General features: G+C 33.6%; 1 protein-coding gene across 1 annotated transcript in view; it reads right to left on the bottom strand.

Annotated features, from left to right (window-relative positions):
* The window catches only part of LOC109536917 (ABC transporter G family member 14), a 115,940-nt gene that overhangs the window by 6,794 nt on the left and 83,006 nt on the right, over positions 1 to 26,140 (bottom strand). The window contains 9 exon segments of the mRNA XM_048663698.1: positions 766 to 875; positions 940 to 1,086; positions 1,170 to 1,317; positions 1,400 to 1,696; positions 1,699 to 1,880; positions 1,963 to 2,218; positions 2,278 to 2,497; positions 2,582 to 2,732; positions 4,883 to 5,055. Of these exon segments, the coding sequence (XP_048519655.1) occupies positions 766 to 875; positions 940 to 1,086; positions 1,170 to 1,317; positions 1,400 to 1,696; positions 1,699 to 1,880; positions 1,963 to 2,218; positions 2,278 to 2,497; positions 2,582 to 2,732; positions 4,883 to 5,055 (1,684 nt within the window).

Raw genomic sequence — 26,140 nt, 5'->3', positions numbered from 1 at the left:
TGTAATAGTTTGGCTAGATATTTTGCAATATTGTAGGTCGGACTTCCAATGGCGCTCACAATGGGTCTCAGTGGTACATCCGGTTTATGGATCTTGGGGAGTCCGTAGAGCCTTGGTGGAAGTGCTTCTGATTTTTTGAGTTTTGCCAACTCCTCGGATGGAGATGTCATATCCTTAATTAATTTGTTCGCTGTTCTTAGTATCCGTGCCGTCGGATCCCGTGTCAACTTTTTGTACGTTGACGGGGTCAAAAGTTCTTAAATTTTGTCTTCGTAGTTCAATGAAGACATGACCACAGTTGCATTGCCCTTATCAGCTGGCAACACGAGAATCTCCTTATCCTCATTCAGCGTTTTCAGGGCTTTTCTTTCACTGAAAGTGAGGTTGCTCTTCGGAGGCTTTGAGCGTTGTAAAATTCCGATAGACCACGGCTTCAAAGCCCGGAAAACATTCCTAAATATAAACGTTCGTTAAATAAAAGTTCGTTAAACTAATAATTTTCATAAAATCCATTTTATGTAAGTCCTGTGGTGGTTTTTACGTTTTATTAAGAGATCCTTCTGAGTAATTCAGTAATTATTACAAAAAAATATTGCATCTGAAACAATTTTTATAGTGTCAGTCAAATTATCAACTTTATTTATTATTTGTATCGCTTTATTTGTATTTAAAATGCGCATTACTAATCAAAACACATTTTTCAATTCAAATGCATAAAAAATGCATTGAAAAAATTATGAAGAGATTAAATTAAATATAACTCACTTGCATATCCATGCAACAGGCACCGATGAAAAATCCCACACTCTGTGCTACAATGGTATTTAATAATAGGAAACCTAATAGAGTAAGGAACGCTAAAGGTGAATGAAATCCTGAAACAACCAAAACAACCACGGTCAATCCAAAAATGTTTACACGTGATTTAGAACAACTTACCCAGCATAGGATAAGAGATAAAATGATAAATAGCAGGAAGGGTGATTGTTAAAGGCAGTTCGCCGATCATTTTCGCCAGATAGTAGGCCGACAATCTATAGGCACCCGATCGTCGTTCCTTATTTATCACTTCTCTTTCTGGGGGAACTGCAAAAAATCAGGTTTAATACATTGAAGAAAGTTTAATCAAATAAGTATACAGTCTTTGAGTAGGAAAACTGCCAACTTACACGAACTAAGAGCGCCAAAAAGTGCAAACAACATCCAATATGTTGTCGAAAAAAACATCCATCCTTGGATATCATGCAACGCTTCTTCGCGTCGCTCCAGTTGAAACCACAATAGACCCGCTAATAACCCTAATCCTACCGTTTGAACCTAGAAGAAACAATTCATCACTGATACAAATTCCGATGTTAATGTAAACAGCACGGGATTATCTAATTTAAATCTGGCTCACCCAATTTAATTTCGACAACATTCTAGGTCTGGCTTCTTGAAAATTTCGCTGCGCTAAAACTTTGAACTGCGTCCAGAAACTGGTGGGCCACGAGAAATAACAATCTGCATCGCTCGTGTCGGAACTTACTGAAGATGATGCATGTGAATGTGTATCCAACCATAATCTTCGCACGTCTGGTTCCATGTGGTTTAATGCATCTTCTAAAAGGTTTTTCGTTTTAAATGCGCAAAATAGGCTGTGTTTTATATAGAATATAGTTTTGCGCTCAGTCAAGTTGAAAAGTCGAGTTAAAATTCCTTACGTTCTAAACTTGGATACGGTCCATGAGAAGGTGGCAGTATCTTATGATCATATTTCTCTGATATATACGGAACATCGTGGCACCTTAATTCTACAGGGTAATCTTTACTTTTCCTTGCATCTTCTGCGGCTTTCATAATTGTTTTCCTAATTTGTTCTGGTCCTTTGATTTGCTCCACTGCAACCAACCAAAGAAGAATTAAGCAAAAAACATCAAATAAAAAGTTAACGTTAGACACACACTTATCGAAGATACTTACAGATGAAGTCTGCTGGATTATAATGAGGCATAATGTGAATTCCAACGTTACTAAAAAAGTTCACTACTTTGCATGTGTCTCCAAAATAGGTTGTCCTACCATTGCATAGTAGGAGCAACTTATCACATAAATGGAAGATTTGTGAGGAGGGCTGATGTAAAGTGATCACCACTGTTTTTCCTTCTGAGACTGCATATCGTTTCAATGTCGTCATTAAACTGTGCGCGGCGTGAGAATCGAGACCTGATGTTGGTTCCTAAAACATCCAAAAAGTTGCAATGCTTCATCAACTTGCACGCTATGCATCAAACGTACATCCAACAGCATTAATGAGGGATTAGTTAGAAGTTCACATGCGATATTGGCACGCTTCTTTTCTCCACCACTCAACCCCCTTTTGAGATAATCTCCGATGATTGTGTCTTGGCAATTATTTAATTCTAGAACATCTATGATATGGTCGACGTATTGCATTTTTTGTGCGTGGGACATGACATCCGACAGTCTCAGTCTTGCTTGGTATTCTAAAGTTTGTCTAAAACAAACATGGGAATTAATATTTATTCAACGGGGGGGAAATTTTCCCTTATACATTATAAAAGAGCAACAGTTCGCTCACCTTAAAGTTAGATCTGGAAAAAATATATCCTGCTGAAGGACGTAGCAAATTTTCCGTTTCCATCTTTTGCATAATGGATCCCGATTAAAGTAAATTTGACCCGAATCTAACTTGAGCCGACCGCTCAAACAATTGAGGAGAGTAGTTTTACCTGAAAAAAAACTATCGTTTTCACTCGGACAATATTAATCAATAAAAAAGTCTACTTATTTTCAAATGCGGTCTATTGATTAATGAAACATAATCAGACCAAAAAAAGTTACGCACTCACAAATTACTCAAACAGCTAAATAAAAATCTGTAATTTCTCCAAATTTTAGCACTAAGTTATATTACTTGCAATCTTGAGTTTAAGATTAACCCTAGTTGTACTTTTGAGATAATACTTCAAACTTTGTACGTTCATTACACCGTCTTCGCTCGAACGGCAGTTTGATAAACTCTTAAAAGTTAATTAAAGACCGTCTGAAATTGCTCTAAAGAAGAAAAAGTGGTTAACGACAACAATAAGAGCTTTACAGCTTAAACACTACAAAGCCAATCTTCCCATCACTTATTAGAATTCTAATTAAATGAGGATTAAAATGGAAATTGATCGAACAATTAAACAAAGAATTTTGGAAAAAAACTTTAGTTTGGATAATTCATTTCGAGATTATACTTGTTCAATGCCTCCTAATGGCTTCTAAAAGAAATAGCATGATGATATCTGTCGAATAAAAAATTAAGTTATGTCCTGAGTATTTTGGGCTCATAAAAATATTTCTAGTACTGAAATTTTAATTACCTAAATGTTTTGGAAAACAAAATTTAGGTAAATGAAGTAAAAAAATTCAGATTTAACATATTAGCTGTAACGAAATTAAGTTATGATATAAAATAGTCAAATGATATCTAGTCGCAGACTGTAAAATTTAAGATATTTTATGTGTTTTCTTATTATTTTGCATGCTAAAAAACTCTAAAGTTTACAAACTTACTTTAGTGACTCAGATATTAGTGTGTTAGTAATAGATAAATTATAGATTTCATTTTTATCAACTTTTTTCGGAGAAAAAGAGGTTTCTAAATAATTCTTAATTAAAAAACTGAATAAACTCGATTATTTTTCAATTAGCAATTAGAACAGAAAAACAGTGTTAAATTAGACGCAATATATTCTAACAAAATCATTGTCTAGAAGAGGCTCTAGCTAATATTTCCGCTTGTTTTTTTCTACTCTAAATATCTACACCGGAAACACCTTGTATATGACCTACGGTTCATTATAGACGAAGAATACATTAAGTGAAAGAACGTAGTATGAAAAAAAAGTTCTGATTTATTATGAAATTATATATCAATAATCAATATCATTAAAGTTGATATTGTAATTGGTTCATTTGCACGTTCTTAAATAATCTCAAATAGAGAAATCCGATGGGTTAAAATCATAAATTCTGGCTAGCATATCAAGCTCTCAGAATTTAACCGCGATTGATAAAATTGAACACACCAATTTTGAAGTAATTCGTAACCATTCCAGTAAAAAAGTTTCTGAAGATTCAAGCCTGTGATTTCGAAGAAAATGAGAATAGAAATTTCCAGTCAAACTGATAATGCCGGTAATTGAAATTTCTAATTAAAACGAGTTGCAAATTATTTATTTAAAATAAAAACCAACAAAATTTAGTGAGTCAGTATTAAAAATCAACTGCAGAATACATTCCTAACTGGTAATGAGGAAATTGATGGCATATTCCTACGCCGCACCGAATGGCTAAAATACTTTAAATTGGAATTTCCAAATTAATCCATCCAGGATCCATCCCAGAGTTTTAAAAAACTTTGTTAGAGAGCAAATGTTATTATTATTATAACTTATAACGTTATATTTTTCCTGCATTCGTTCAGACAAATAACAATTCTACACTTTGCATAAAAAATTTGGCAAAAGTAAATTGAAACTTTGCCTTCCTACTTAGCAAGTCCATTAATAATTTAAAAAACTAATTAAAATTTTTAATAGTACCTTCACTTGCCTCATTTGGACCATTAAAGCGTTCAATGTGATCCAAATAAATAGGTCACTATCCTGCGTTTTTAAAGCTCGATTGGCGATAAATTAAGTCAGAAACTTTGAGCTTTCAGACTACGTAAATTCAATTACTAAAATGAACATTTGAGAAAATAGGCAGCTGAATTAAAATCAGATTACATTTATATAATATTTATTAGTTTACCAACATTTTGTTACAAATATACTTAATAAGATCCATGTATTATTGAATATGATGAGTTAACGAAAGTAATTTCACTTACCGCATCCACTAGGTCCCATAACAGCCAAAACTTGACCTGGCCGGACCAGTCCATCAACATCTTCTAGGACTGGCCGTCCACCAATCGATACGGAAATGCCCCGGAAGGCTAGATGAACAGGCAGAGGCCTCTGGTCTAGAAGACATGGGAAATTCACAGCTGTTGTGTCTACTCTGAAATGCAAACACGTAAATTAGAATAAGCAGACAGATGAAACGTGTTTATGCTGTATGAAACAAAAACAGAAGAAAAATATGTTGCATGAAACCACTGTAACGCCTTTAGCTGGTTTACACTACATATGCAAATGCATGGACGTGGCGTGAAACAAAATTTCTCTGAATTACTCAATAAATCAAAATTCGTATTAAGTCAACATGTCTGATAAATGTTAACATACATTTTCAATAGTAGAGAGGGTCGTGTTTTACAACAAAAACTCTGTATTTTCTTTATTCACATCCATATTTGATTTTTGTATCTCGACAGCCTAATCTCGTCTGGGTTTGATAACGATAATATTTTAATAGCCCATGAACATTGCTGAAACTCTGATACGCCTGTATTATAGGTTCATATGAAATTTTTCCACCAGTTGAAAATTGATTATTTATGTCTATTCCCACATTATTTATTTTGAAATCATCAGGCAAAGCAAACAACAACAAAATTAATAAATTTTATTCAAAGTCCCTACTCATAACTCTCGAATTATTATTGACCATATATTATGTAAATCACAACTCTTCCAGTCATTATAAGCGCACCTTTCCTGCTATAAATCCTCAATATTATAGTATCGGGCATGCCTACCATATAATTACTTCTGCTAACATTATAATGAACCAGGGGATACTAACTTAGTTAAGGCAAATATCCCCTGAAGGTGCCTGCCTGCCTAGGGCCTGTTGCTCATACCTTCATTTAGGTAATGAGGTAACTATTTGAATAAAGTAGACATTAACTTGCCGCCTTCTATGGTAACCAATTTAATAGAAGAGGAATGGCAAAGACGATCAGCACCAAGACAAGACTTTCTACACTCTATAGGCTGTCTTCCACTTTATACACGCGTCTTAATGAATTTTAAATGTTTTTCTGTACTGATGGTATAGGATCTCAAAAAAATAGAAACGGGGACAAAGGCACTTTTTCCAGTAAATTGCGTATCTCCTAACAATCTAAATAACTTTATGTTTCTAGCAATTTTTCAAATTATAATAATTATGTAAACTTCTTATGCACTGGATACATTTATTATCGAAAAAAATTTAAACTGGTCCTTGGTAATTTTTCAAGTTTCTGTAACGTTTCGTTTGTTTATAACCAATACTAATCACAGGGCGACTTTCATTTCTATACCGGGTGTCAACTTGAAAACTTCTCACCCTTAATATCTTTCTTGCAGTTGAAAATATGAAAACTCGGAAAGACCCGTAAATTTTATTTGTAAGGGGGACACTTTAAATTAATATTTTTAACCTCCTTATTTCAACCCCCTAGGACGGGCCTTCAATTATCTTTACATGAGTTGCATTAGAAACAATTAAACTTGCGTGCATTCGGATATTGGTTTTCAGGTTAGTGTTTACACAAAAACAATTGTATAGGGTCTCCTTGTAATACAGATCTTTAGAAGAGTAGGTAACACTGTTAAAATCGTTGAATAACAAGAAGAAAATCTAGTTTAAACAATTGATTTCGGATTTATTGATTATTTAGAAATTATTATCATAGAAAAATCACTTTTTATTTACAGAAGAAAAATTTCTACAATAAAACCCATGGGATCTACTTACGCACTATCTTATAAGTTGTTCAAAATGTTGTCTATTTTCCTGTAAACAATAATAAAGTCTGTTTTCGAACCCTCCCTAACATTGATAAGATATTCCCGGATAGATCGATTGGCAGAACGGGATCAATTGAATGGCCTCCAAGATCACCGGATTGAACACCCTTAGGCTTCTTTCTTTTGGGACATTTTACGTCCATTGTTTATAAAACACAACCTGCTGATATTTATGATCTTAAAAAGCGAATTGCAGCAGACTTTATTATCGTTTACAGCAAACTGAACAACATTTTGAACAATTTAATGAACGATAGTGCGTAAGTAGATGACATAGGTTTTATTGTAGAAATACTCTTCCGCAAATAAAAAGGTTTTTGTCTATGTTAAACAATCAATAAATAAGAAATAAGATCAAAATCAATGTTTAAACTAGATTTTCTTCCTGTTTATCAACGATTTTAACAGTGTAACCTACTCTTCTAATCATCTGTATTACGAGGAGACCCAATACAATTGTTTTTCTGTAAACACTAACCTGAAAACCAATATCTGAATGCACCCAAGCATAATTGTTTCCAAAACTTTGAAACGCGATTATTCGGAAATCTCTGGACAAAAAGCAACACAGTAATAACTAATGTAAAGATAATGGAACGCCCTTCCAAATGATGTGCCAGTTGACCCCCCTTCCCATTTAAGACATCTACCCGTCCTAGGGGGTTGAAACAAGGAGGCTAAAAATATTCATTTAAAGTGTCCCCCTTACAAATTGACGGGTCTTTCCGATTTTCCATATTTTCAACTGCAAGAAAGACATTAACGGTGGGGTGTTTTCAAATCGACACCCGGTATATTGCATTTCCTACAGATAACCATCTAAACATTGCGCCAAATACTGCATTTTAATGCTACTAATAATACTTGCGAATGAAAAAATAAGAAGAATATCTAGAAAAAAAATACATTAAACCCAATTGAGGTTTAAAAAAGGTATTTGCCCATGAAAAAGACATATTAGTTTTCAAAACTGCTTAACTTAAATAATTTTAGTCTAATTTTCAAGGTTTTGTGAGCAAGTATATAATCAACCAAGTTTATTATCATTTAAACATTCTTCCAGCTGGTCTTCCAACTTTTAAACAATTATTAACTTCATCCTTTAAAAGATGCTGAAATACTTAATCGCCTCTTCAATTAAACAATGCCAATATTTCCCAGTTTTGTTAGCTGGTAAGTAACCACTTATGGATAAGCAAAACAAACTAGTACATACAAATAATAAAGTCACAGTTTTCCTTTACTGATATAGAATATCTTCCTATACGCACATATGCAAATAAGTATGTTACTAACCTGATGTAAATGCCCTATAATATCTCACCATATTGCATATGCATCTGGGACAATTTACGAAAAATTCCGCATTGTTTAGACGCAATTTTTTTCTTTAATAGTGGTATTTTCTAGTCGTTCTATTGTTATAAATTCTAAGCCTGTCCCAGAATATTTATGGCCCGCCACGTAAATGTCTCTAATCGTTATGGTACATTAGTCAACTGCCTGGCGAGCTAAAAATAAGTTATAATAAATTGCAGGATTTATCTTTAATAGTAAATTTTGCTACTTGTATGTGTACGTTCTAGAAAGTGGATATTTCAAACAGTTGATTTTTTTCCCATTGAGTTACTGGCATGCCATTTAGAACCAGAAGACTAAATAAGCATTAAACATTCTTTCTGCAGATCAAATCTCTAAAATTACTAAAATTTAAAGCATTGGTGCAGAATTCGTGTTCCTGCTAAGGTCAGTCCGGTTCATAAGGCTCGTGGCGTTTCAGGTTTCATCGATCCCTACCGAAGAAGCCCTGGAATGTCCCTTTATTGCGTAACTGCAGTTTTGCAGATGAAAATGCAAGAAAATAATACAGAAGTTTCGAGCGTTCGTTTTGACTCCTTGAAAGTATGACAACTTTTGGATTGGATGAGCCGGAAAAAAGATTAGTTTCCAGCTTGAAGATTAACTGGAATTTGGGAATATAATTAATTATATAATCCACATTGTTTAATCCTAACTTAATTTGTAAATTATTCGAAACACCCAAATTGAAAGTTTCTTCACTTTTGTATTGGAATATTGATTCCGACAACACAGGAACTGTGTTGTTTATTGCCGTAAAGTATGCAAGATATGGTTGATATTAAAAATGGACAAATGGTAAAGCTTAAAGGCATTTCAAAATGTAAAAAATAGCTGATATGTTCCGGATCGAAAATATTCGCTACTCTTTTCGCAAGCCTGCTGAAACATTCAGTATTTGTGATAAAAAAATATGGACTAAAAACAACCGGAATCGGTTAAATGCCATCAAATTTACAGAATTATATGTAAATTTGATCAATGGTTTTTAATCTTGAGCAATGGATTCAATTTGTTGTTTCTTGTTGAAATTACAAAACAATATATTTTTTTAAATAAACTTTTTTAGTCCGGACACTCGTTAATAATGCGCACACGATAATCCGGACGATCGAATATTTCTGGAGAGATTTTCTCCAGTAACATTGAAGCTGTAAAAAAAGCAAGAAAACCCAAGGCTTTCGAAAATGATTGTATTTAATTTGCTATAGACAGTAAAAAACTGGATCTCAAGAAGTCTTTTTTCTGAATGGTTTCACATCGAGTTTGTGCCATAAGTAAGACAAAAACTTCGTGATTTCAATTGAATTATTTAAGTTATTCCGGAAGCAGATCATTTAAACGATATTCGTTATGTACATGCCTCCAAATTGCACTCAAAAAACTAAAAATAACTACTAAATTAAAAAAACTAAAACTAAATTATAGAAAAATATTGTTACAAAGCATTTTCAATTCTGAAACCGACATCTTTATAACCCTTCAATAAATAAACTTAAAATGTGTGGTTTATTCTTTAGAAGCATGGAAACATGTAAGTCAGGAACTAGTCGCCAATTTAGTTGTTTTTGCAGTATCAGCAAACTTCTTCTGATGCTGAAAATGACCAGACTTACTGAAATGACTGACTGAAAAATTGGAATGCTTTGTAAGAACAAATAAAGCACAAAAATCTCAGCTGAAGAGAAGATAAGAAAAGATCAACAGATGATATCCTCATGGATTTAGAAGAAGTTTCTCTTGAAAATCAAGAATCGAGTTCAAATTACGTATTTGAATATGTATTCTTGTGTTTGCTAATCTTATTACTTAACTTATAAAAATTATTGTACGTAATCCAGATTCCAGAAACACAATGCCATTTTCATTGATAAACTACGTATATAAAATAAATGTTCATTTGTGTGTTTGTAAAAAAAGTTTATTATAAATTTTGAAGCAATTATATTTGAATATCTTGAAATCCAAGTCAAATACAATATCTTTAAACCGCAATCTTTTATTTGAATAATTCTTTGACAACTTTTCCATTAATCCTGATACACGTGTGCATCTAATTGTGTGGATTACATAGGTTGTACTGTATGTGTGTTTATAAAATATTTTATAAAATATTAGCCCGTAAACAAAATCCAAAATGCATCAATTAAAACAACATTTAATTTGCCGTCCTATTCAACTTAAAAAACCCGAAACTAGACAGGCATTGAAAAATGTTCAGAGAACAATCTCGGTTTAGGTTGTTGATCTCCTAGGTCACTGGGTCAAGCGAGTGTGAAGAATAAAAAAAATTAGGCTGTCAGGCCAGTCAAGGTTAGGCTTGTCGATAGCCCAGATCTGTGGTTCATCTGATTACCATAGAGCAATTCTGCTTCGGAACTATTAAATCGCCTATTATAGTACCGTTAAATCTTTGTTCGGGAATTTTTAATTGCATTAACCGGCCATAATATGAAAGCTGAAAGCAAGTAATGATTTCAATTTGAATATTGCCACTGGGAAATACCATTTTATTATTTAGTAAAGTAGGCTTGTTCTGCTGTGTGGTTTAGACGATTTTAATTGGAAAAACAATGGTAATTTGCAAGAATCTGCTGCCATGTTTTTGAATGAAAAACCATCATCCTTAAGCTAGAACATGTTGGAGCAACATCGGATGAAGCCTCATTAGTGGTATGATATATTTCCTCATATATCTTTCTATAAGCTCAGCTGATTCGTTTCTTCGTAACAAGCAGCTCAAGAGGCATTCGTAGGATAGTTCACGTTTAAATAGAAAAGGCACAATTTGAATAATCACACACTATGCTCTGATTTCAGATCAGGATGATCTAGGTGATCAGGTGTTTTTTTCATTAGAATTCTGTAAAATCTTCAAACATTGTTTGCTGTGCAATTAATTAACTTAGGAAAGAAGGTTGATCATTAAACACTGCTAATGAGAGGAAGCAATGGTGCAATTTACTTTAGTGGGAAACAAAGCAGTGTTGATAATATTATTCAGCGTCAGTTTTAAAGTATAATCCTTTCAAACACAGTGTCTGTACGAAAACATGTTACAAAGGTTAGAAGCATCGAAAGCATACATATGCAACGCGAGCAAACAGACGCAAAACCCAGCTGTTTAATATAAAAATTAACTTGATGAGCAACAACATTTATGGATCAATGCTCACCATACATTAGCGGCTTTGAAATCATCCTCTTAAGACCAATGCCCTTCACTTTGCTCACCAAGTAAACGTTTCTATCACATTGTTCGCTTTCAATTGGGCAATTAGAAACAATTGCGAAATCTGCCTATCAATCCGCTCAGAAGTTCGTATTGCCAAATAATAATTATAAGTGCCCATTAATTCATAACGACATTGATACTGATCAGACTGCTAATTTTCTTACAGCTTTTAATAGCCCGGACTCAAGTTTGCCATTTGTTGCAAATTTTGCATAACACGTCGCTGCTATTTCCGGATGCGGTCGCTTACCTTCAAATCGCTATTTGGGTGTCTCCCAACATCACATCGAGAGTTTTTGCAACGAAATGATAAGTTAAAATTAGACATATAGAATGTAGAAGCTAAAAATAATACCATTAAGAATGTCCCAGTGATATTTTTCAAGATTTATTCGCCATTACCCAACCCAGAAAGGTGTAGGCAACATAATTTCAATTTTATTAATTCAAAGTAGTAAGTGTATAAATTCAAACTATTCAAAGATATTTAGTTCCTCCATCCAAGGAACTTTGATTTTTGAACTAAATATCTTAAAAAAAACTAATTACCATTGGGCGTTTTTTAATAAAATCATATGTACATTTGTTTTTCTTTTAATAGTCACATTACAAAATAAGAAACCATTATCGTGTAAAATAAATATAATTTACCACGCGGATTCGACCATAATCAGGTATCATCTTGGGAAAAGGAAATGTGCAGCTCTGACCTGCTTCCATTTTCAACAAGATATTTGCAAGCAAACCAAATTAAGTCACCTTCCTTGTTAATTTGTTGGTAACTTTTCGCAGCGATCAACATCACTTATCAGAAAAACTATGATTATTTAAATATCTGTAACTAATTGAACGCACTTCAGCGCCTCGGCGCAGCCTTGAAAATGCATTGCAAAAAAACTGGAATTTTACATTTAAAACCATTTTCCGGTTTTTATCATGCGTTATTGCATGGCAGATATTTCTTTCACCAAAGACATGTAAAGTAAGATTAACGTCAATATCATTAGCGTAATTAGGCAAAGAAACGTTTCGCCGGACATACTTTGAGCCCGATGAAAAAGCGACAATACCATAACAGAATAAGATTGAAAAACGATAATAACGCGATAGATAAAGTCATTATTCACAGTGAAGCACAGATTTGACTGTGAATATTTTCTGAATGATAAATGCAATTTGAATAATTTTTGATCGAATCATAGCTCTATTCTTGGACAAATTTTAAGCTGTGAGATAAGCAAAAAGCTAGTAAATAAACAAATTGTACAGGGTGTTTAAATAGTGCCAAGTTTAAAACCGTCTGCGGGCAACATCAGACGTATCAATCAAAAGTATACGGCGTTACAGCCTCATGTCTTCTGAGTAATTTGGATATTTAATCGTCTGTTTATCTTGGGCCATTCGAGAGATTTTCATATTTTTTCACATTTTCTCTGTTTATTTTGTCACTGTTGGTTTAAACAAAGCAAAAAAAAACAATATCCTTAGGCTGGAAAACAAAAATACCTTATCCTTAGGATAACAAGAAATTTAACAAGTTAATTGACAGAGTAGAGAGTGACAAAACGAATAGAGCAATCAACTTGTAGCCGGTCGGAAAATGAAGCCGGTCATAAAAAATGTATATCTCTCGAATGGCCCAAGATAAACTAGCCCTGGGTAACTCAGTGAATCGTTAACGAGTTGGCACAGTGCTACGCAAATAGCTTGTTGTGCCATCCCAACGCACCGGCGTAGTAACTCGTTGCGTTGCTGGGAAAATATTGATGACTTTTTTTTACTTTGTTTTTAGATTTACTTTAAGAGCCATTTATTAATAATATTCTTTAAATTTATTCAAAGTTTCAGAATTTTTCAGTTTTAGCCAAATTACTCTTTCTTCTAAATGCTCAATTTTCTAAAGCTTCACTTAAAAATGCTGACGATTTTAAGGTATTTTCCACTAAAAATTATGAAGTAAAATCGATTCGAACTTCACTTTCACTTTGTAAAAGCGTTTGAAATCCCTTTCCAGCTTCGAATTCGAAATAAAACAACGAACAGAATAAGCGAAAGTTTATAACAAATTATTCTGAAATCTTGTCACCTCCATACTTCGGAAGACTGTAGAGTTTGTTAAAAAAATGTGATTTTTTTAGTTTTTTAGTTTGCTCTCCTTTCTACTCAAGAACGCTCTATTTTGTAGAGTTGGACTGACGATCTGGAGATATTTTACTTGAAAAATTACAAGATAAATTTATGGCATTGTAAACATTTTACAAAAACTTTTTTCAGCGCCGAATTCGGGACAGAAACGAAAATAAATTCTTCACGTTTTTTCTCCGAAAACCATTAAGGTTTTCTCCAAAACCGATAACAATACTAAAATTTTTTAATCGAAAACGCAAAAAATCCTTATTTTCTAATGATGTTCTTCTTTTCTGGCAATAATGGGGTATTTTCAGCCAAAAATTACTAGAAAATTCGCCACATTCATTGGTTTCAGATAACTTTAGAAACCCCATTTCAGCTTCCAATTTGGCACAAAAACCAAATAATTTTATTAGTTTTTTAGACAAAGTAATTAGGATTATCTTGAAAAAATGACCAGAGAGCAAAAGTTTACACAAAATTATTTGGAAAATTCTCCACCCTCATCGCATGAAATTCTGTTAAATTTTCAGTTCATTCCAGTTTCTATTAAGCAATTCTTTCCACGCAAAAATCGCATTATTTTTTAGTTTTACTTAAAATACTGACAATCTGCAGGTATTTTCTGTGAAAAATTATTAGATAAATTTTGTTGAAACACTCGTCTCCGAGTTTTCCTCTCGAAAAAAATTAAGAGATCGATTTTATAAGAAAACTCGTCGACTTTCTATGAAAATTCCAATCTCGGGTCTCATTTCACAGAGAAAATATTCACAAAAGTGAAAATTTAGGAAATATTTAAGCTATGCGTTAAATTTGCGGCGCAGTGACTTAACGTGCATAATAGTTTTCAAAAAAATTATTTCATGCCAGCGCATCTGGCTGGCTGGCTGAAGACAAGATCTTTAATGTCCTCTTACCTCATAAATTCACTAAAATCTTAATAGACGCATATAAATTAACAATATTTATGGCATGTGTTGCAAAATGTTTTAGTTAAAACCAGTATCAAATTGCAACATTGAAAAGCCAAAGAGATCCTAAGTCAACATCATTAAAACATTAAAGCGGCAACAAACGAATAATTGCGTACTTAAACTATTAATCCACTAACGAAAATTAAAAGTGTTTGAGTCAGCTATAACTCATACAAGTGTGTTTACAAATCTATCGGGGAATTTCGAGTCGGTCTCAACTGTGCCAAATTGGCAAAAGGCCCTGAAATAGGTTCGCTGAACGAAGCGACCCAGGAAAAACTAAATTTATCAATAAGAATAGAATATTTTAAACAATCACTATTTAAATCCTGGAAATTGTTTACTACTTTCCTATTCAAGATATAAAGCAATTTCTTCTGGTTAGATCAGTGAGGGAAATGCCTGGTGAACAAGAAACAATGATTTGCTTGCAAGAAACAATGATTCTACCAAAGTTAGAAAACATCGATGGCAACAAAAACAGCTTCGTGCGCAAGTTATTAAAGCTCGGTTCATAAATTGCAAAAACAAAATTAGCATTATTATTGGCGTCCCCAATTGACGCCGTTTACAACAATTTAAGAAGATCAAGAACCTTTTCATTATTAAACAATTAATTTAAATGATTATATCATTTAATATGAACTTTTAAATACATAACAACACAAACCGTTTAAAAATTGCCACGATAATAAAACCAGTAAAAACGAAACGGCAGTAATCAGCTCTCCATATCACATTTCGTCGTAGGTCACTTCGGCTCTCTGAACAAAAACAATTAAACGATATTCCATAATTGTATTAATATCAATGTTCTATAGCTAAAGCCGAATTATCATCTACGGGTCGTTGCTCTTGGCAAGGCTAATTATAGCAAAACGACTCAAACATTTATTGCATGATTGCAAATATGCCGTGATATATGAATCGAAGAGGCGTGTTTCTGAACCATTTAACATCTCGGATAAGTGCTACGATCAGTTTTAGTAAACCTGAACACTTTGTTCTAAATGGTCAACTCGCATCTTCGCGTGTTGGTCGTAATGACCGTATATGACGGTATGACAAACATGGAAATTTCCTCTTTTAACCGGGATTATAATGAAATTTTACCTCTGAACTCACTTTAGAGCCAAGAATGACAGAAAGAATCAAGTGATTATTGGCTATTATTAGCAACAGTGTCCTATAAAAATGTATATATTTTTTTTTGAACAAAAACATAAGAAATATATGAGATATTATTCCTCCAGTGCAACAGAGGATTGTTACAGTGGTTTTCCAGTCCAGAACATTATTTTTCTCGTTTTCGCGAGTTCACTGGTTAATTGGTTCCCTCCGTATTTGAGGAGTTCAGATATCATCGATTCCTACAAATTTTCTATTTTTAAGGCAAAAAACTGCTGATATTACTTCGGATTTTGATCCATCGGATTCTAAAGTGTCCTCATGACCGATAATTTGAACAGAATGGTCAGAGTTGCATAAGTTGGTAAAATATTCCGTCAATTGGTTCTTATTGATGTTATAAGTTTCCAGAGTTTCGCTGACATCGGCCTTCCTGCTTCGTAACAGTTTCCAAATTTTTGGCTGTGAGCCGTATAAGTCGCTTTTCCTATTCTTGGTGAGTCCCTGTTTATGCTTCTCCTTGATTTCTCTAAATCTCGTGTTCCTACACCTGTCGATTATTATTGCTTCCGGAGCCCCTCCATTTCAGAAACGCCCTCTTTTTTCACTTCCGGGGTAAACCAGGGTTCGGTTTGAGCCATCAGGTCGTATTTAACGCTTCTTTCTAATGCTTCCTATGCTGCTAAGAGGATGTTTTGGTTCACTTTCTGTCAAGCGTCCTCATATAAGTGCTTTCATGTTTCAGGGATTCAATATTAATGTTTTCCTATATGCTTAGGTGTCGGTATCCTAGACTATAATGCGAAGACATAGTCTACAATTTGACTCGGAAGGAAGCAGCGGTTTGTTATGACATAGACGTCTGACCTCACTATTTCCCCAAGTATCTTCATGCTTGGATTTATAAGGGAAGAAAGTGTTATTAATTTTAAGGTTGTTTAGAGAGCAAAGATCTATCAGTAGCTCACCGCTGCGGTTTTTAGATGGTTCAATAATTCTTTGCTTTTCTCCTGGGATTATATCGTCCAGGACTCATATCGCCTAGAATAACTAAATGTTGATATTGTGGGATTGTTTGGAGGTCATCATGACGAACTGAGAAAAGTCTTATATTTCTTGATATATGGTTGTTTATTCATCATTAATATATTGCCCCTTACATTTCCTTATCCTCTCATTATGGTTTCTGTGCTTTTGCCTCCATATGAGCAATAAAATGAAAGAGACTGATTCAATGTTCTGATTAGTACAAAGTAGGCAACTGTTTAATCTTCTGGGGTTCTCCAATGTTCATTGCTTGTTAGTGCTATTGAATAATTAACAAACGACTCTGAGTAAATCGAAGCAATATCCAGAATCACCAGAGCATTTGTTAGGATTTCAATAAATCTAAACAAATCAATATTAATGCAACTAATTAAATGCTATCATTATTCCGGTATGCAATAATGTTGCACCTGTAAATAATTAAAGCACATTTATTTACACGCGCTAATTGGTGACATAATCGGCTGCTAACAAGATGTCACCGTTTCCTACTGATTAATCAGCATCTTGAATTCTTCGCTTCAAATTAATGCATTTTCACCGCACATTGAAGGTATTTGGGTTAATCTTGACAAATTTCGAGCGCAATTAATAATAAATCGAGCTTCAATGTAATTGAAGCGCTCCGTCCGAAAAATTGCTGCGGAAGAATGGCAATAAAATATTTGCTGAAGGAAATTTAAAAGGCATTAGAAAATTCATATACTTTTAAAGAAGTTTAACTCAAGAAGCTTGATTAGGTTTTATGTTGTTGAGGTGTGACTTGTACGATAATTGCAGTACTCAACGTCCCTACAGGAAGGTTTATTTAATATGCAAATTTTCTTCAAGAACCTGTTGTCTACCTTATTTGCTTCTGAAATCATTGTTGGTAATAAAACAAATCAATCCTTAATTTTTCATCTATCATCAGATGAGACGCAGCTAATTTACAAAAAAATTAACTTACCATTCGCAACAAACAATCTCAACACAACCAGACACACGTTAACAAGCTCTTCACTTTAACCTAGCTGTTGAACCTATTAAAAGCAGTGTCGAAAATGAAAATGAAAAAAGAGCAAAAGGCACGTAGCTGTCTCAGTTTCCAGTTCGTTAGTCTCAAAACACAAGTCATTTAATTAGTTGCAGCACAACAAAAGTATCACGCTTTGCCAATTTTCCGCATGTCAGAAGTCAAATAGTGCCCAGCCTAGCAGGGAAGCTGCAAATTCTGGCAACTAATTAAGATGAGTGCATAAAGTAATTGGATTTTTGAGGTTCGTTGACGTAAAATATAAAATTTCCAAACTCAAAATTGCACTTTTAAAAACTGACAAATAAAACCATTAAACGAAGTTGTAAGCTCGCTTTATTCGCTTCAAGAACAAGAAACATTCTGAGTCATGGTGTTTATTTTTATTGACTGTATTTATTATTTATTTTTTGAACATTGAAAATTTTATGTTAAACTGTATATCAATCATTTCAATGTAGTACCCCAAATTGTGAAAGAGAAATTTTATAAACACGTTGAACTCGTTACCGTTTGGCCTCTTTCTACGTCAACCGTTTTTTGCTGGAAACTAAACTGCATAACAAATTAAACGTCATACTGCCAAATTCGCCCAAACTTTTAAACTGGATAAAAAGTTTGCCACGAGCGATTTGATTTCTGTTTGGAGCGTCATTTAGTCCAATTCTTTTTCGGTTAGTGCGTGATTTTCTATATTTTTGAGAAAATTGCTTTCTATTGACCATAACGTGGGGAATAAAGAAACAATGCGAATTTTTTGAAAGTTCCACATGCCCCCAGATGGACAAGAAAAAGGTTTTTTTGAAGTTCAACAGCAAACACATGAACATCTGTACAGACGATCTTAAACATTCACTTTTTCCTGTTGCGGTGATTTTTTCTTGAACCGGTTTTTAGAGTCAAGAACGCATTTTGACTTCATAGTCGACTAACGACAGGACAAAAAGCTAATATACAGGGTTGTATGAATCAACGAATTATTTATTTAAAAGTAAAATTCAATTAAACTGATGTCTGCCAGGTTCCCAACTTTCGGGGGCGGTTCTGATTTGGGTCACTTTTGATGCAATCTAATGCACATATATCGAATTTAGGTCGTAAGTCGATTATGAAGTTTCAGCTTCAATATGAGCTCCAGATTTTAAAAATCGGTCCAAAAAGAAAAACGTTATTACTACAAGATCAAAAAGTTGATTTTTATCTCACTCCGTAAATAAAAAACATGGCGAAAAAATAATTTCGATATATTAGCGTTGAAATCTACAAGAAACCTTTTTTTGTCCAACTGCAGCCAAATATTCAGAAATGAAGCATTGTTTCATTTCGCACCCTGTAGAAACTATTTAAAGTACTTCTTTTTGGCAAAAATACGGACTGACAGAAAAACACTTGAACTCAATAAAGCTCCAAACTGAAATAAAATCGCTAGCAGCAATCTGAATTTATCCAGTTTCAAAGTTACGGCAAATTTGATCGTGTAACGTTTCTTTTGTTGGGAGATTTATACTGAATGAAAATGTATGCAAATTATAAAAGCAAATCCTTCCTCAGGCTGAAAACACTTGAGTCCAGAAAGAAACACTTCTCTGTAGGTACATTAAGAAATTGGAAGTGGTTTACCTGCTTCCACTGACTGCATAGTTCGATAATACGATTGGGTGCTTTTACTTCCCTTTAATGAGTCATAAAAAGTTCAAAAGCCGTAATCAAACAAAACTACCATAAAAAATAAAGTACTGAAAAGAATCTAGTTGAAAAAGGAGTAAAATTTATTAAAATATTAAAAGTTTACCTTAAATGATCGAAATCAAATCCGTTCATGATTGGCACCGAAAAACCAAATAAACAATTAAATACAACCGATTTTTGAAACTATGCACATTACACTGGACCTATTGGTGCGATTGCAAAGCGTCACCATGTGTTTTGGCATCGATTCGATGAACTTTTGAGTGAACGAACTTTTTATTAGCTCGTAGAAACCAAAAATGATGCAGTAACCGAACTGAATTCAAGCAATTGGCCATCTGAACTTTTTTAATAAGAGAAATGATGAGATTGTTAGTTTTTCGACGTAAGAGCCTGTTAAGCTTTTAGCGCAGTTCAGTGTCTTCCTGAGTCATCTCTCTGGAGAAATTTATCGCACACGAACTACGTGCGGTTCAATAACTTAAAACTTTCAGATTAGTTGGCGAAACTGTGGAACTTTAATTAAAGTAATGGGATAATATTGTCAGGATATATAACGCTCCTAATGAAAAATGAAAACAAGAAGTAACTCTTTTAGAAAGGATCTATCGAACAACTTTCCAACAATAGACGTTTCATTTCTATCACCCACAACTAATTAATGACGGCTCATGGTTATTGAATTAATTATCCTTCTCTGACTATTTAATGGCTCCAGAATTAATCGCTAATTGATTTTACAACTGGCCAATCTTTCCTTTACGCTGATTTCATCAACATCTCATTTGCTATTCCGCTGGAATATTTAGAATGTTGCAACGTAACTTATTTCTGCAGACTTAACATCGCATGGCAAATATGACAGTTTTATGTATGTTTTACATAGTACGAGATCGAATTTCATTACAGCTTCGAGACCAATGAACTTCTGAAATAGGAGATCCCGGCATTCCCTGCGTAATTGTCCTTTTTTTCAATCAACCCACATGCTCTGGTCCTAAGCAATAATATATACGTATTGCAGATCTGCACCAACAAACAAAAACCACCATGCTATGAATAATAATCATTCATTCAATTACTTAGCATGAGAATGGTATTGTAATTCAACTCAACGCATGTCCTTTACTTGAAAAAACAGACACTGTAGACAGATCTTCTGCTAATATTTATTGAAATAATAAATGATCGATATATGTGTAATTAGTATTATATTAACATGTGCATGGGGCTGAAATATCGGAGTCTCAATATTGAAATTCACAACGCCCCTGTCTTGCTACTAAACCAACACTTGCCCATGTAGTGGATTTGAAGCATAAAAACCAAGAAAAATGGCTTTTTATCCACATGCTCAAAAGTAAACTCAAAAGTAAACTCTTCATTATATTCTAAGACAATAACTAATCTGAATGATTGCATCATATGTGCTTGATTAATCGATTTAACTTGGCATTGATGCGGTCAGTCCACTCCTAACGTTATCTGAAAATGCAATTTAAACTCCAAGCAAAAATTTGTCATCTTATGACTTTTATGAGTTCGTTAACCTTGCTAATAAAAATCTAAAACTCAAGCTGTTATTTAACCAGAACCAACCATGGCGCTCGACTGTGTTACGCTATTGGCAATTTTTAGGTGTCAAAAGTCAAGGAAGTTTATTTTAGACATTTTTATAAGCGTTTCCAAGTACAAAGTGTAAACAACAGATTTCTCTTGTTGGATTAGATCGTATTGTAATCGTCCGAACCAGAAATGTCTCGTGTTGTTTAGTTTCAGTCTCGAAAACCGCAATTATTTTCCTTAATTTGGCCGGCTAAAGATGGATTTGGTCGTTACCGCTACCATTAACAGGAACAGTATTGCTTACATTATATTGTATGGCCGTTTATGCTGAAATATTTTACAATTTTGTTTACAAGAAAAAGGTATTTAGCATCAGCGGAATGTTAAAATTGCATGAGACCGATAGAGAACAAGTAAATGACATCACGAATAGTCGTTCAAAATGTTTCTTTGAAGGTTTTCAATAATTCTTGTTGTACAGTCACCTTTTTTTAGTTTCTTTTCTTACTTTAATCAAATAATGATTCAGTTATACTTTCAGATGTATATATTTCAGTATGTACTTTCAAAAGAAATTTGTTAAAATTTCAGCCAATAAATAGCAATCAAGTGAATTAAATTAAATAGTTATTTACATTTTGAATCTGCATGATGAATGAAAATATAAGCAGAAGCCACACAAGGGAAAGTTGGCTTCCCTATTAAAGTGCATATCAATTGTTCCTTTAATTAGCGCCACTGTTCACACCAACGTGATGGCCCGAAAATTATATTTAGTCAATCAATGTTATATTAAACAACTCAAATTCGTTCTTTGTTTATTAAACGCTTATTAGAAAAATCAAAAATTTTCTGAAAAATGTTTCTGAAAATCAATCAGTTTTTTTCCAATGAGTGGTTGTAAGTTTTCATCTCTAATTTATCTCTTCAATTTTCAAAATACTACTTTTCAAAAAATCACCCAGTGGTCTCAACTTGTTAGCTGAAGATGAATCTTGCTCTTGGGAGAATGATGGAGAGGTGTTTCTACATCTGGTCCTCGGTCTTCCAACCATCCCATGGACTTGAGAATGGGATGCTCCAGATGACTCCACTCCAGATGCTCATTCCACTCTCGTCATGCCCCCATCTTACGACGTCTTAAATTTTGCATTTAGCTGGAATTTCGCTCCTTGGAATATGTTCAAGAACAAATGTGCCAGTAATGGAACGTAATAGTGTTCTTATTTCTATCGTCCTGGCTTGCTTCTGGTTTTGTGCGCTCCAATTCTGTTGCATCGGCTTTGTACATTTATTCTTACTTTTATTTCCGTGTTAAGCGGTTCTATAATTGATTTTGGATTTCTATGATTCTAAGTAGATAACCTAATAACAGATAACTTTAATAATAATTCGACTCCCAGATATATCAATAAGATTACTTTTGCGATGGATTTATTATTGATGGAAAGTTTGCACCTTGTGGATTCACGGCAGCTTTAGGAAATACCAATATTTTTCTCACTTTCTGCCATTATGGTGCTGTCATCCGCGTAGAATATTACTACTTTTTTACAAGACTTAACCCCTACAGGGTTTCTTCCTTTATTTGATTATTTGCACATTGATAGGGCAAAGAAAGTTGGGCCCAACTTATCGCCCCGACACCAAACACTCTAGAAATTGTGTAAACATTTCAGTAGTGCGTGAGTAAAGTGATAACTGTTGAAGAATAATCGAAGTGCAAAATGGCGTCAGTGTCAGCAAAATCATCAGAGTTAGTAAAGTTCGACGGCACAAATTTTCAGCTATGGAAATTTAGCGTATGCATCGTATTGAAAGCGGAAAAGCTCTTGGGCATCGTGGATGGAAGTGTCCCCCAACCACAAGATTCAGCGCTTGCTGAATTGGCAAAATGGGAAGAAAAGAATTCAAAAGCGTAAGTAATTCTACTTACCACCATTTCTCTAAACCAACTAGAATGTCTGGTAAATTGTTAAAATGCACATGAAATGTGGCAAAAAGTCTTAGCAGTCCATAAGCAGAAGACCGAAGTTTCAAAAGAACTACTCTGGCAGAAATTCTATGACTATAGAATGGTAGTTGGCGACTCAATAGCAGCACATCTCTCCAAAATAGAAAGCATGGTCAAAAATGTGCGAGATATAAAGAGACCTGATTATTATGGACCAGCCATATATTGTTCGATTTTAACTCCAGACTCTTACCAAACGGCAATCCAGTCAAACGAAAATGAAGAATGGACAGAAGCAATGAAGCAAGAAATGGAACCATTTCCAAAGCCAAAGGATCATCCAGTGATAGACAATAAGTGGGTGTATCGAGTGAAAACAAATGCGAAAGATGACATATCGCGTTACAAAGCACGCCTTGTGGCAAAAGGCTATAAACACCATAAAAAAATTAAACCGTTGCAGAAAATTGTGTTCAATGTTTCACTAAATTGATTTATATTAAATAGCATATAGATTAAGAGGGAATGTTAGAATAAGACTATAATCAAAATGCTTTTAATATTATCAATATAAGTTCAGCCATATATATTATGGACCACAGTGTACCACAAAGCCACATTGCTTAGGCAGCATAATTTTTTGTTTATCGCGAGAGCAACCTTTTTAGTCAGTCGTCGTCAAATCGATGCTGATACAGAATCGTTTTCGTGTTCGTAAATCTACTTATGTACTGTGTTGTTCTTTATCATTTATCAATATACTTTTATTCATACATTAAGAGTGTGTCCACTTTATTTCACCAACACCTCTCCTGTATTCTAGCCGGCAAATAAAAATTTCCTTTGTGTAACAAAGGGGCAAATGCCATGAAATGAGCAAAATTCAATTAGCCAATCCATTGAACCATTGCCATTACGGCCAGACGGTCTATTTTGCGTCGAAATTGCAAGTACATAAGGGCCAAATGAAAACGTTCGCATCTGCGGTTCAATAGTCCCGAAAATGACTGAAACCGCAAAAACACTATTGCATGATTGCCAATTTTTCTGGTGTCAAAAGTCAAGGTGCATTGCCCTTGCCACGTGACTACGGTTTATTCAACTTTAAATTGGCGAAAGAAAACTGATTGTTAAAAATTTGCGCTATAGGTGGGTCCATGGTAGAAAGCTGTATGCAATCTAGCGAAACCGATTTTGCAATAATATGTTGTGTTGTGCTATCGAGTCGATTTGTAAATATAACCATAAGGAAAAATACCAGGCGTGTTTGCAAAGTACGCATTTGTCATTAGGCAATGAGGCATTATGTGTTTCAAATAAGCAACTAATCAAAAACAATTCAAAACTCGCACCATAAACGACACATGTTTGAATTAAGCCTTTGCAACATCAAACAAGTGTAGTTATCTATTGGAAAACGACGTAAATCAATTATGTAGTGGTGATAATAGAAGCCTCTTTAAGTGATTGGTCCTTCGAATCTATTCCGCATTGTCAATATTAATTTTGTTGATTTACCGTTTCATTGAAATGGTCTTCAACTTGATCCTACACTGCATAATTGACTAGAATGTCACGGACAAAAAACGATTATATCGGGTATATTTCGATTCAAATTGATTCAAAACAGTTACTCCCCAATCCAACCAGTTGCGAGTTTTGTTAATTATTTTTCATATAAATATGACTTAATTGAGTGAACATTGAAGGCGCTGATCCTGATCTCAACAAGAACTCTTTGTTTCCCTGATTTTCCCCAGAGTTGCTTTACTTGTTCCAGTTATTCACGAGATCGTTAAAACGGTTCAATTGCAGAGAAATTACTGCAATATTAACTAAACTACATGAAAAAAATCTCGAAAAGCGGTTGCCAAAAAACTCGAGAAAATAAAGAAAAACAAGGGAAAAAGAAGAATAGCACCGTCAAACAGATAAAAGGTAAAAAAAAATATTTTATTAATTTCTTAAGGCTTTTCTAATTAAAAAAAATATCTGGGTGTTTTTATGTTAATATTTCTCAGTGTATTTATACTCAATTGTCTATCAAGCTTCTGTTATTTTTACAATAAATTTTACAATCGCAAATTTTTAAGTAACTAATCTTCAGAAAAACGAATTAAAAATCGTAAAGATTGTGAAGAGAGAAAAATTTAAAAAGGGACAAATATAATCTTAAGATGAAAATATTGATGAAAATAATAAAAAACCAGCAATCTATGTACATATTCTGATCTGTCCGACCTTCTTCTACACTATTAACATTTGCCTTGTTACAATTACAAATTTTGCAGTTTCAAAATAACGTAATTTTGATGTGTCAATTTTATAATTTTTCATTTTTCTCTCCTTGCAATCTTTCGTATCTTTAATGCGTTTTTCTGAAGATCATTAGTAAATTAATAGAAAATTTACGATTGAAATTTTTACTACAAATTTAAAAATTGTAAATTAACATAACAAAAGCTCTAGGGACAATTGAGTATAAATATACTGAGAAATATTGACACGTAAAGAGACAAAATACAAATAAAATTTATTTCAATTTTAATGAAATTTCGATTTTTCATGCTTTCATATCAATTTTCGGAAATAAAGTAAGTATTATCTCATATTATTATCAAAATATATACAATATAAAGCGGAAGTGAAAGATTTTAAATTCAATTTCCGCATGTGGAAGTGTGACAATCAACCGCTAATCGATTAATTTTAAAAAATTAAAAAGAATTTAGTGGAAGTCGCGTAGGAAAAACCGATTTTGCCAAAAAAATTTTGCCATAGCTTCTACCATGACTCAAAGGAGACAGTTTACTTTAAACAATTGAGCCACAGTCCGTCTAGAAAATGTAAATGCTCTCGTACTTTTATGTATAAATTGATAGAATTTCGCAATTTCATTAATTCAGTAGAAAAATTATAAATATGTAATTACTAAATCGCGAAAGAACAGACGCGAAGCTTCCAAATTGCCTGCAATGTGTAATCTTTGAAAACGTAAACAAAATATGCTGCATGAGTGATTATTGTATGCCACAATTAAATAAACTATGAGATCAAGACATTTAAACATATCCCAATTCATGTACAGTACAGCAACTTTCCACTGAAACTAGAACCACTAAAGAGTCACTTAAATGCGTCGAAATCATCAAGCAGCAGAAAATAGTAAACAACAACAATTAACAATGAATTTCTGCATTATTTGCATCTAATGAAATGAAAACAAATAATAAGAAAATATCGGGTGACATACTTTGAGTGAGTTATGATTCTCGAATGAAAACAATATCGGCATCAGAGACGTTT

Source organism: Dendroctonus ponderosae, unplaced genomic scaffold, assembly GCF_020466585.1.
Source record: "Dendroctonus ponderosae isolate FM_Combo_2020 unplaced genomic scaffold, Dpon_F_20191213v2 Dpon_F_20191213_2, whole genome shotgun sequence".
NCBI classification, from domain to species: domain Eukaryota; kingdom Metazoa; phylum Arthropoda; class Insecta; order Coleoptera; family Curculionidae; genus Dendroctonus; species Dendroctonus ponderosae.
The sequence above is the reverse complement of the archived record's forward strand: the minus strand, read 5'-3'. Positions and strand labels throughout refer to the sequence as shown.